Source organism: Ischnura elegans, chromosome 3 (genome assembly GCF_921293095.1).
Source record: "Ischnura elegans chromosome 3, ioIscEleg1.1, whole genome shotgun sequence".
Classification (NCBI taxonomy): Eukaryota; Metazoa; Arthropoda; class Insecta; order Odonata; family Coenagrionidae; genus Ischnura; species Ischnura elegans.
The window spans coordinates 76,929,348-76,942,830 of NC_060248.1; the positions used below are offsets into that span (position 1 = coordinate 76,929,348).

The 13,483-nt window shown below is 40.9% G+C and overlaps 1 protein-coding gene across 4 annotated transcripts in view; it reads right to left on the minus strand.

The window, feature by feature from the left end:
- Window positions 1-13,483, minus strand: part of LOC124156038 (protein slit) — a 500,940-nt gene that overhangs the window by 260,954 nt on the left and 226,503 nt on the right. For all 4 annotated transcript variants that reach the window (XM_046530336.1, XM_046530334.1, XM_046530335.1 and 1 more), the window contains exons 4-6: window positions 7,808-7,879; window positions 7,301-7,372; window positions 6,376-6,695 (exon numbers count right to left, since the gene is read on the minus strand). In XM_046530336.1, coding sequence (XP_046386292.1) covers window positions 6,376-6,695; window positions 7,301-7,372; window positions 7,808-7,879 — 464 coding nt within the window. The remainder of the gene's footprint in view (window positions 1-6,375; window positions 6,696-7,300; window positions 7,373-7,807; window positions 7,880-13,483) is intronic.

Consider the following 13,483-nt stretch of genomic DNA (forward strand, 5'->3'; position numbering starts at 1 on the left):
ACATCTGAAATCTAGCTAAAACTAGACAGCGAATGGATTGTTCATTTTAATTGCGAAAAATTATTTTGAACAAACATTCCACCTCCTTTTAAGTGTAGCATTCATAAGTGGGGAATTCAGGATATTTTAACTGTATTAATAAATCCAAATAAAACGATCGAATATTCCACAAATCTACGCTCAGATTGTTCGTTTCGAAATGATTCAATCACATCGAACATATTCAATAACTCCAATATGAAATTATTCAATGAATTCATTCTATTCTTGTAATCACTATATCAGTTCAACATGGCTATCGTGCGCATCACGAGCTCTTCTTCTCCACACTGGTGACCTCCCCACCGTGTCAACCCATTGACCCTTTGCCTCTTGAGTGGGCCATTGTCTTCCGACCCGTATCAATCTCGATCGCGATGGAGATGGGCACGCCTACGAGAGACAAGTCCCACGCCCCCATACCACGTCCCAAACATCTAACCAGCACACGCCTCACCACTCCCGTCACGCTTCAAAGTCTTTCTGCTCCTCATTCACGCCCTCCCTCTCTCTCACCACCTTGCACCGATGGGCTTTCGCGTTTCGATTCCTCCCTTGCCAACCGTCGAGGGTTCGAGTTCCACCTAGGAGTATTCTAATCAAACGGGGAAAGATAATTATGATTTAACTTTATGTATTCCATAGATATTTCATCATAAAACCGTACGCTGTTTCTAGCGTCTCAGCGCCATAATCACAATAACAGTAACTTGATTGAAAAATATTGACAGTAGAAACAAGATATGCAAAAGAAGTATCCAAAAAAGAAAAAATAATCCTTATCTGTTTACCTTTGTATGCTCAACTTTTCATGCTTAAAAATATTTTAGATTTAAGTATTCTATTTCACTCAAGGATTACATTACACCGAAAACGTTTATAAAACGGGAAAAATTGTTTGCTGGAGTAACCGGTACAGCTTCATTCATATATAACGTACATTTAAATCTTAACATACTTAAATCATACATAAATACACGCCCCAAGAAGCCCTCAAAAACACGGAAAAGCCGAAAGTGCTTAGAGGAGGTATTGCACAAGAAATTTGATTTTTTAGGCATATAGTATTAGGAATGGAATTTTAATGGTTAAATAGCTTCTGGATCAAATCTAAGGCAGAGAAATTGAGTGATCGAAAAGCGTGGCATCTTCGACGAATGGTGGAATATTCTTTGGCTGGTGGGAGAGAAGACGGATAGTAGAGCTCTGGAAATGCATTCCGTAGAGAGCATGGGATTTAAATCATGAATTTTTAGTGTGTACACTGAATCTGAAACTCAATCTTATCCCCAATTTTAATCTCATTAAAACCGTTAAAAAATAAGTTAAAATGAAATCAACTACAACGTAGAAAAATAAATAACACATTAAAGTATTTTGGAGGTAAAATAAGATACAGGTATACAAACAGTACTCCTAGTATTTAAAATTGCTCTCCTGAAAGTGAGCACTCAATAAGTTCCAAGATATAAATGAGCGTGCTACTCGAAAGGCTATACCGTTGGTCAACGTCCGATGACAAGCTATTCCGCTTCACCAATATTCCGCAATCTCTACATTCCCTTCACCCTTCCCCCTGCGCTTCGAGGATAGACAGGGATAGCTCCGCGTCATCGTCTTCCCTCATCTCTCTCACGACAACCACGGGAGCCCCGCCTATATGGGAGCCACTCTTGCTTGCCTAAGAGGCCCGGGGCAACTTCGCCCTTTGCTCACCCTTCCGCTAGACTTGATGTCACCGACTCGTCTTCTAATACGCCCCATATAACCTCCCTTCCCCGCCCTTTCTCCTCAGCTCACTCGTAATACCTTTTAGAGCACATGCCCCGGGGTGAGCATGCTTCCGAAAGCGTTCTATTCCTTCTACCCCCACCCCTCTGACGCCCCCCGCGCCTGTCTTCCTATATGGTCCCGTCCCCGTGGTCGGGTGACGGGGTTCGGACTTTGGAAAACAAAGCCGATGACAGCGAGTGTAAGCACGGCTGAGGGAATGGGTGGTCGTGTATACGAGGATCGGGATCCAGTCGTATGGTTGAGAAGAGCAAGACGTGTATTATGGGACGACGATTTTGGCACGGTCTCGCAGAGTAAGGTTACGGCTAGTTTCAGTGATAAATATTTTCCATTGAGATTCAGAGTGATTCCTAAATTATTTATACAAAAAATGCTAATCCTTTATGTGAACATCTTCCTTGAAGATTAATAACAAATATAAATTTTTGTTCATTTCCTAAGACTTCTTATTTGACCAATATAGGTTTTGCCTTGTTAATATCCATTATCAAGAAAAATTAAACCATTGAAATTAACTTTTAGAATCCTCGTTGATCAAAAAAGTCGGTGTAAATTCAAAAGTTGGTTCATACTAAAATGAACACCCTATCCCCACCGCTTTAGAAAATAGATGAGTTTTTTTAAGGAAAGTGTTAAATGTCTAGGGTGTAATTACCTTATGATGGTCTAGATACACATGAATTCGCAATCAATCCGGATTATTGGCTCAAATTGTGTCGGAGAACATATAGCTGCAACTTCAATCCTTGCACAATAAGATGCTGAATAATTCATTTACAAAATAATACTCATTGTCTCATTGTCAGCTAGGATTAAAGTGTTTTAAGTGCACCAAATTAAGTTCTCAGAAGATACAAGCAGCTTTAAAAATGACTAGCATTAGATGATTTCCAATACTAAATTTGACTACTATTTTAAAATGTTCAGCTAAAGTTTAGCTCTCATCTCAAAACATTAGTTACACAGTTGCTTTTAACTTCACTAATAAATGAAAAATCGATACCGTTAAAAACTTTTATATCCAAGCGTGGATTTAAAGATCACACTTCAAAATATTGATTCATGCAAACCCATAGAGACGTTGCGTGAAATTTAAAGAAAGAGACTAAAACTTATCCCAGGAGAACAGTCTTGGAGAGGCGTGAGAGAGATTTTTGGCAAGATTGATCCAGGTCAAGTACGGTGTAAGCCGAAGAGACTTTCAAGATACACCCTGAGTGACAAAGGACAAGTCACGGTGGTTTATTTGTCGTCTGCGGGGATTGTGGGTTTAACCCGAGGACACAAGAACACTTCCGCTCCTCGCCGCCGTCGGTCTCTTGCAAGCTAGAGAAAGGACAGGGCGTACCGTCGAGGGTTTGAAAAGCAGCCGACGGAGAGGAGTAACGACTTTGCGAGAGAGATAAAAGGGTAACAAGAAGACAGATTGAAGGCGAAACGCGGAGCGTAGAGAATTAAAAAGAACAAATTTTATCACAAACGCACACTAATCTCAATGATTCACCATAAGGAGGTTACAATCTCAAGTTTTGATTGTAAAAATAGATTATATTCCATATAAATTAAATTAAACTAAAACAAAGAATAAACGACAAAAAATAAAATTAGACATTACCAGTTATGAAAATGCTTAGCTTAAGATGGATATTTAGAGTACACGCACATTTGAGCAACAAATCCTCAAAATGTTTCAAATCCTCCTCATCCACATGCTTAACGACTTCATGCTATTTAGCCATAAAAAAAACAAAGTAAACATTATCCACATTACAGTACACTCTGTACTAAGGGAAACTTCATCCACCCATTTCAGCGACTTAGTTTGCTTAAACACCCCACTAAAATACACTCATGGATGCTCATGTCCTAGGTCTATTTTGATAAACCTTACGGTGAACTAAATTACATCGCGATCTAAGAATACAATGCAATAGTTTTACTAAATCTGATAAATTTGATGCCCATAAATTCATCGAGCTATATTTTAACAAATCACCACCCAACTCACATAATCACAATAATTTCGGGTTCTGCCTTAAATTGAGGAATCTCAGGTCATACCATAACGCCTATTCTCCACGCTTTGACTTGCATTTGAAGCAAAAAAAATACACGCTAAAATAATTTCAGTCCTTACATTGGGAAGGAGGCAGCTTCAATGACACACCAGCTAATTACCCAGTCTCATAAATTTGGTAGACATTTAATATTTAGAAAATCCCGCAGATATATTGTCACGGACACGGCAGCAACCTTAAGAGACACAGCGCTTAGTGCTCTACGAATGTGGAGCACCAAAAGACCTAATTTCACTCTGCTGCGTAGTATGAGGAAAAGGGAAGCATGTCTACAAACCTTCTTTATGCTTTTTTTGAGAACCTACAGCTGTCTTTACATAATAAACGCCCAATCTGAGCTCATACAGAGATCTTTTGTTGAAACCACTCCTAATCGGATGAATCATGAATGAATGAATCCATTATTACACATTGGAACGGCTCATCGACTGTGGGGACTCATTCTCGGGGCAGAGTTTTACCGGTAACCAAGGTTTCGTGAGATAATGTCTGAAGGGTGAGGGGCAAAATGAAACGCACCCGTCTCAAAGCCGCTTTAGATATCTTGCGGTCCAGTGCCCAGAAATCGCCTACACTTTTGTCGCATCTATTTCCCCACGAGTAAGAGCCCGGGAGGAATATTCCTCTCGATAGGATTCTATGGAGACCATTAATGCCTCATGTTCCCTTTTCCACTCAACACCCAAACGTCTCAATTTCTGCGGCATTAGGTTTTCTTCCCATCTCCTTCGCTCCCGTAGGCGGGCGGCATGCCCCACGCACCTCACCATTCACGATCGCGGTGGTGGGAGGGTAGGAGCATTTAAGTCCCTACTTTACCTGTTGAATACGATTTACATTTCCACACGGTACGTTGGACTTCTCGAACTCATCTCCCCCATTCTCTCTCTCCCTCTCTAACGAATAAATTAACCGTTTCCAGTGTGTATGTTGAGGGAACGCCGGGATGAGAAGAGGTACGTCTGTGAGCGGAATTTGATGAAGCAAGAATCCGTCTTGCTGCAACGCCGCGGTGGAAGACGAAGCGCATGTAAGTGGTCGGTGTAAGGTATCGAGCAGATAGCTCATTCCCCTTCGACGCGGTGTGACTGGATAAAAATTGCAAGAAGCCTCTTTTGAGGAGGAGATATAAATCGTCGAGTAAATGCAAAGCGTATTTAATAAAAATTCTACTTCTGAATTTAATTTAAACAAAGCCCATTTCATCGACTTATTAATGGACTTGTAGAAAATTTTCAACATCCTCAACTTTCCATCTCTGAATTAAAAGTAATTAAAGATGGATAATAACCTACTCTACTTCCTCAAGGCACAGTGATCCATTTCATGTAGGCAGCTATTAAAAAGGCAAAGACTTTTTAGATAAATAATAGAAAATGAGGTGATGAATTGTTTTTCATAGAATGATATTCATCGCATAAAAGATTTTTAAGCAAATCAGCCTACACATAGGCGGATCTAGGGGGAGGGCACGGGGGCACGTGCCCCCCCCCCCCCCCAGACCCTAAAAAATATGCAAGATTTGTAATACGGTCGTATTATCATTGCGTTCGTTTTGTATTACGAGGTATCCGTGTGCCACCCCAGAACAAAATCTTGGAATCGGCATTGCTTGTGCCCCCCCCCCAGAAAGAAATCCTGGATCCGCCCCTGAGCCTACATAAAAAAATCTTATTATCTCATTTAGGGCCATCCTTTTCATGTACTCCCACCCAATTTCTATTGAAGATCATTCCTAATCAGAACAACATGCCTCAAGATGCGGGAATAAAACGAAATACCCTGTCACTGGATTGCAATTTCGCCTTCAAAGTATGCTAATCAGGTGAAAATTTGCCTAGGGAGCATTGTATGGCTGAAAAGTGTTCGGATGATAAACGTATAAATCTCCTCTTCTCTAGATGCATATGATTCAATTAGAATCGATTCCCCAATCCATTTTTAATGATGTTTCACCTATCGATAGCCTTAGCTTCCTATATACATTTCTAGAAATAAGTGTAAGTGTGATCAGGGACGCAGCCAGGAATTGAGGCTGGGGGGGGGGGGGGGGTTTAGGTGCAACGGGTGCAACTAATTACGGAGTGTTTGGGGGTGTGGAATACCCACCAGGATAAGCGGTAGATGCGAGATTAATAAATTGCGTAATTTTAAGATAAATGGTTCAAAATGGTGAGTTTTACGGCTTACGGGATATTTTATTAATCCTTACACTATTCTATTAGTAATATCAATCCAATTAAGTAAAATGGATTAAACTTAAGCATTTCACTGAGCTCTGAGGGGGGGGGGGTTCACCCACAAAACCCCCCCTCGCTGCGCCACTGAGTGTGATAACTGAGCACTAAAAGTAGTAGAGCATATAATTTTTTTCTTTAGTAGGTTTACATGATTCACATGAATAAGTTAAATCGAGAGCGCCCAAATGTTTGAAAATAATCAAATCGTGCATTGGGTGACTCACCGGAGCACTTCATCTCGGCCTCGTGCAGGTCCGCGATCGCGTGCCCTCGGAGGTGGTTGGGCGAGGCGCATCGGGGTGCGGACCACGCAGGGCTGGTGGCGAGCGGCATGGAGGATGCGGGCGCGCCGATGGTGGTGAGGGCGGCTGCGGCGGGCGGAGGACGGGACGCGGCCGCCGGGGAGCGGCGCAGGAAGCGCGGCAACCACGAGAGGCGGCAGTCACACGCGAAGCTGTTGTCACCGAGCCGAAGCACTCTCAAGCGGTACATGTGCTCGAACAGCTCCCGGCCCAGCCACGTCAGGTTGTTGTTGTTCAGGGTCCTGGAGGAAAGCAAAGAACCCACAAGTGAATCATCACAACAGGTTGGTAAGAGATTTTCATTCTGTGAACTCAGAACTAAACCCAAATGATCGGTTCTAGGCCCAAAATTCGAACGGATGCCTATTATTTGCAGTAGTTATAAAAAAATAGGCTAAACACTATTTTATTGAGTAAATATAAATACGTTTAAGTACATTGTACAGCCACCAAGTATTTGTATGTTGTACTTATTTGGCATGTTCCACATTCCTAGGTAGAAGCGTTAAGTTAAAGTGGATATTTTGTGCAAACTGTTTAACTTATTGAAGCCATAAACAAGTGTGAAATTATGCTATAGAATTACAAATTCAAGACAGATGCCAATTTTTCTAAAATTCCAAAACTCTAGGATATTCATTATATCTATCTATCGTCAACCCGTACGATCTCAATGCCTCATCGACCGAAAAACTCCTAGCTCCCAATTAGGGGTATATTACCTACACAAAACATTCATTCATTTACTAAGACTAGTAAATTGAAAGTGATTTAATAATTCCGTTTCCAGATAATTCCATATTTAAGGCCAACTAAATACACCGGAAAAAAATTATGTGCTACTTACAAGACTTCCAAATCCTTCAATCCACGAACGGCGGCCTCATCGATACAGGTTAGTTGGTTGCTGTCCAGTTGGCTGAAATTTTAAAAATACTGGTGAAAGCTACTGATCCTTTTGATAGATATAATACTCATTATTTTAGGTTGTACATTCTTAAGATTATAAAAATCTCAATGCAGTGCAATATTTTTATTTTACATATTCAATTATGACTGAAAGTTTACCTAGCAGGGAATTAGTATCCATTTAAATCATTGAACCCAATGCAAATCAGAGAGATCTTTGAATAGAGTGATAATTTACGAAAACAAAAATTTGCCACTAAATTAAAAGAGACGAATATTTATGTCTTTCGAAAATATTTATCTAGGTAGCCTTGCATTAGTAAGGAATAATAACTATAGAAGTAATATATTTGGAAATTATTTTGGGCAAAATATTTTATATTTGAATTACTGTAAACTATTTTTTTTAAATATATCCATAGACTGTTACTGGTGATGCACTCACAGGTTTTTCAGCGCCGTCACTCCACGCAAGGTTTTTCTCGCGATGACCACCAGCTCGTTGTGGCTCATGTCCCTGAAAAGGTCGAAAAAAGAAAAGAAATTAGCAACCCATAAAAATGAGATTAACCTAAAGTAATAGTAAATGAGCCAGTATACTTTGGTAGCAGATTCATATAATGGGACGAACGATTATAAGGAATGTAATCAGCTTATAATTTAAGCTTTTAAAGGCTGTGTCTCAACTTACTTTGAAACTTTGGATAATTACCATGATAAAAATCGTAAAAATCAGTCTTGAATTACCTAGGATTCAAAGTACCGACACACAGATTACACTACACAAATAAACTTAAAGTTGAAATAAAAATGTGTTATTTAAAATGTCACGATCAAGTGTATTAGATCTCACAGACAAAGGACTAAACAAAGGAAAAAGGCTATGGTGTGAAAAGAGAGGTCAAAGAAAAAGGAACTATGAGTACTAATGATTGATATCGTATATGTAAAGAGTTAACATTACGCTTTCATTTCTCTCGCCATCTTTTTGCGGTCACTACCAAAAGGTCTTAAAAATAGCGGTATAATGCCGTATGATTGCAGACCCTCTACTTTAAGCCCCAACCCATCTTTTGCGCCATTTCATAATTAGCACAAAAAATCCCTTCAGTTCCCGGTTTGGCAACTTTGCAAATGAAGTAACTTTGTCCGAGGTTTGTAATCGGAGCCGTGGGACGTCACTGAAGTCGGTTAGTTTGGCCTCCCGAATCCCCGCAAGTGCACGACCGCGATCGCATTTTGCAGAACTAATTAACACAAAACTCCTCCATCCACACCCCATGGAAACTCGCAGAAACGCCTCAAAACAGCCCTCCGCAGAGCACTGCAGAGAATTTTCCATTTTATTTCATCCTCAAAATAATATTGGGAAGAAAAATGCTATAATTAACAACATATAGGATGAGTTAACTTAAAAGTAAGGAGAAGTTTCTGTTAGAAATAATTTTTTCTGTAGCATCCTCAAAATAATACTGGGGAAAAACTGCCAACATGGAGAATGAATAATTAGAGAGTTAATTAGACATTAATACAGTTAGACATTTTTTTTCTATGGTTGAAAATGTCCAAATTTGATACCTTACCGTACCCTTCTGGACTTCCTAAGCAATAATTGGCATTCAAATAAAATTGGTATTCACTAAAAAACATCATCTGATAGATGCATGAACCCTGTCAAGGAATTTGAAAAAAATATTTTGCTGCCAAGAATTATCGAGAATTTCAAACCAGTAACCAGTTTCAGCCCCCTCTGTCAATGAACTTTTACAACTGCCCTTAGCTTCAGTGACACTCACATCACGTCTACCCTCTTGCATTATTATCTACAGTTCTAAGAGTTAAAATAGAGGTTGAAATCCCAAGTTTGAAAAATATACATTTTTAATTGCCTCGGGCCAAAAATGTTCGAGTGAGAAGACGGTAATTATCGTTAGTTGAAAATAGAAAACAGACGCCTATAAATATGGCTATGTATATTGAAAAACGAGAACAACTTTCCATTAAAGTGAGTCTGTGTTGCCTCGCACCTGCTGAATAATCCCAGTGGATCAGCTAGCGAAAAAACTCGTTGCATTATAAATGTACAGAAAACTATGATAGTGACTAAATTGGCTCGCACCAGGTAGATCTATGCCTAGATGCACCTAAAAAGCACGGGAAATTCATTTATAATAGGGCTCTGTAGAGTAGAATTTCCGGCATGTCTAGATTCTCCCCGTTTACAGACCGTGGATATCATTAACCAAGAAACACTCTCTACATTAGGAAGCCAAGCGTGGGTCACGACGCTTCGACCCTCGACAACAACACCCTGCGCGGAGCGTAGACGACAGGAAAAATGCAGGCGGTTAAGGGTCTTCCGATGAACTGTATCACGCTCATCTAGTCATAGACCTGAGAGAGAGAAGCCCTTGGCACGTTAACTACCTCCTTTAACCCCGTCCGAAAAGACCCACACCAAACCACAGTTCACCGGAAGATTACAACCCAGCTCATTACTAGTCACCATGGAGACGACTGCTCTGTCCCGCGCTCCGAGTAAGGAGAGTGGACTTTGGCGGCACGTAGTTAGCTCATGGGGATCGGGGCTCGGGAAAGAAGCGATGGTGTGTAATGCGCGCTCGTGGGATGTGGTGCAGAGTTGGTTGATGGGATACGTGGGAGAAAGAGAGAGGAGGAAGTGTGTTAGAAACGAGAAGGGAGAAAGGGTGGATTGGAAGGCTCAGAGAGAGAGGTCACTTTGAATAGCGTTCGGGGGTGGATGAAGGGAGGGTGAGGGATACACACGCTTCGCGGAGCAGAGCCGGCGGACCCTGTATGACACGAGGGTGGGTGGGGTGGGGAAAGTGCCGGAGGGGTGTAAGGCAGGTGGTGGGTTTTAGGCAGTGTCGCCGAGGTGGCGACAAGGCTTGGTTTCCCGATTCCCGAAAACCTGAAGTCTCAGGGAGTGTAGTCCAGGCAGACGAACTTCGAATAGGATTCAGGGAATTAGTGTCGTTAAGTGAACAAATCACTCCCGCACGACCGGTCGAATTTTGCCTTTTTAGGGACGAATTACTCATTCAAAACTCCATTATCATATTGTAATTTTAATGTGATAAAGAGGATAATCCCCGATTAGGCCTTGAGAATTCTCCCAATAAAATCCTCGAAGTGCTACGCGGCCTCTTCGTCCCCTGAATTTGTGACATTCCAACGCCTTTGCTGAAGTCTAGGATTGACTACTACCCTTACCTATCCAAACCGAACCTCGGATTGAATCGCTGAGTGAGTCAAAGAGCAGAACTTCGTCAACATCAGTCCGTCTGTCAAGAATGGTAATTTTACAAATGGGAAAATTCGGAGGTTAAATTTTCTAAGTTTAGATAAAGGAAATGTTGTCATTTCCATATCCCATTAAAATTTCGATACGAAATCTAAATTTATAAGGGCATAATTCGTTACACAAAAGTTAGGCGAGTGGGAGTAATGCGTTACCGTAATAGTTCGAGGAAAATCAAATGTATTACTGCCGACCTCATTAAACAAAATATGGAGTACTCACTGAGTTACACCGTCACATTGAGTCCAGCGTTCACACCATCCGAGCTTTAGGAGGATTCCATAGAGGGAATCACCAAATATTCTTGGTATTCTTGATATTACAATTTTCGTGTATAACGAACAAATTTGAGACAGTTTGAGAACTTTTTTTTCATAACTCAATCATAAACGCTCTCGGCATCCACGTTATGGGATAGAGACGTCCAAGCGACGAGGGTCCAAGCAGAAGTCAAATAAATAATTAAGAGTTAAATAAAAACACCTCGTATTTTATGAACCCAGATTAGGTCCCATTGAAATTTAGAGCCATAGTCTGCATATCTATGCTTGTAAATTATACTATCGAGGAAAAGCCATTTGGGTCACTTTCTCTGGTCACAATTTTCCTTAGATTAGGTTGGTTTATGTTTCCCTACATTTCATTAGAAAATTATAGGGCAAGCAGCCAAAAGAATAAACGGGAAAAATACTGAAAATGTTGCCGGAAAACGGATGAAAACGAGACTTAAATATGCATTTCAGAAAATTTTCAGTTCATTAAATTTCATAGCCATTATGGGCATGGTTGATAATTATTTTAATCTCCCAGGACTGAGCGCTCCCAAAAAATCTTCTCTAATTGTTCAAAATTCACGCGAAGCAATCCACGGAGGGGTACGGATAAAAACAAAAGCTTTACTTTCTACTAATAACAATAAGAGTTTTATCATAACAATATCCCAGATACCAGATAAGCTTCCTTCGGGATCGAGAGTCGGATTAAAATTTCCGGGAACGCTTCGGGAAAGGAATTCTGGCACGAAAAACACCATGAAAGAGAACGGGGGTGAGGAAGAGGAGGAGGTAACGCCGGACTTAGTTCTGGAGTAAATACTCCCCATGTTGAGCCGGAGGAAAGTTTTCCAAAGGGGGCGGAGTGTGGCATGTAGGGAAACGGCAGAAAGGGTTTTTGAAGCCATGGGGTCGGAGACATGGGCTTCAGGGGAGAGAATGATAGTGAGAGAGAGTTTGGGCAAGTATGGAGAGTGACGAGAGGAATGGTAGGCATGGGGACGGAGAGGGTGGTTCGCTTGGACGTCACGCTTCGCAGACCCGATGAGAAACAAAAAGGTCAAACAGAGGAATCTGAAGCGAAAAGGCCCCCCTACGACCTGCCGACGCCCGGGCGACATTTCCGCGGTTTTCAGAAATCGAGTGGCTTTTTGTCCAATCCCTTGATCCCCAACCCCATCCCCCGAAGCCAAACCATTCTCCACACCATACTACAGCTCACGGACCAAACCCTATTGCCTCCTGCTCTCTTCTGACACGGGGCTCTTTCGCTTTTCTCCTCTTTCCATTCGGAGCCCACACACTATTACCTTCATAATTTGAATTGCCAGTTTGGAAATTGCCAGTAAGCTTTTTTCTCCGCGTGTAATGTTATTTTAAATATGAAAAAAATACGACCGATAGCAACTCTTGAACGGGATGGCCTGAGGGGGAAAAAGAATTCCTGAGAGATGTTGAAGTATTAATATTTCTCAATATCAAGAAATATTCGAGTGTCCTCAATAATTATGAATTCAATAAAGAAGTGAATAAAGAAATGCGAATACAACTATTATCAGTAAATAATTCAAAATGCAACCATGACTATGATTTGATGATACGATGTGTGATTTCTAATTTTTTGCCTTTTGAAATTAAAGGTAGTCGCACTTTTCCACAATTATCTAAACGCATTAAATTGATTGTGAAAAACAGTAACGACCTTTTATTTAAATATGTCGAACTTCCACTATACCAGAAGATTGGATCTAATACGATGCGTTGACTTCTTTTTTTTTTAATAACGATTACAGCTTTATAATTGAATGAAAATTCATAGGTTGGCTTCCTGCGCCTAAAATTCTAATAATGAATGGTTCTTAGCCGTGCTAAAATATTTTAATTAATTGAAAATGCTCGAAAAAAAAACTCTTAAGCCTGCCGGAAAAGAAAACCGAGGCAATTAAGGCTGAATTAGAACAAAGAGATTTAACAGCAAGGAAGGGTACAGTTCGGCAGTTCGGAGAGTGAAACATTTCTCCTCTAATAGCCGTGAGTTGTGAATCGCGCTAACTAGACGTCTGGAAATCCAGCGGATTCATTCAAAACGAGGAGTTTCTCTCGCCAATGCCTAACGAACAAATCATCGGGGAATCCAGCCACCGAGAGTTGACCGTGCAAACGCAACCCGTGTGAGCTTTGGAGCAGCTCGGGCCGTTTCTAGCTGCTCTTTCCGCAAACTTGTTTTTCTATTTGCTTTCCATCGCGCGAAATAGATTCCAATCAGGGGAAAACCTCACGCAGTAAAAAAATAAAACTCGGATCAAAACTGGAAAAGTAATTAGCGCAACCACCCGTCGCACGGATTAAATAACATTGGCGCTTCCCCTATTCGAGGAAGGGCTTAAATAACAAGGCTTGGAAAAATGTTCCTGCGTTTTATCTCCCGAAAATGACAAAACACATACAGGCGAGACTCTGAGAGCGATCGACGAACTGAAAATGTTATTGAAGGCGCTAATTTGCTATTCTAAGTCATAAAAAAGCA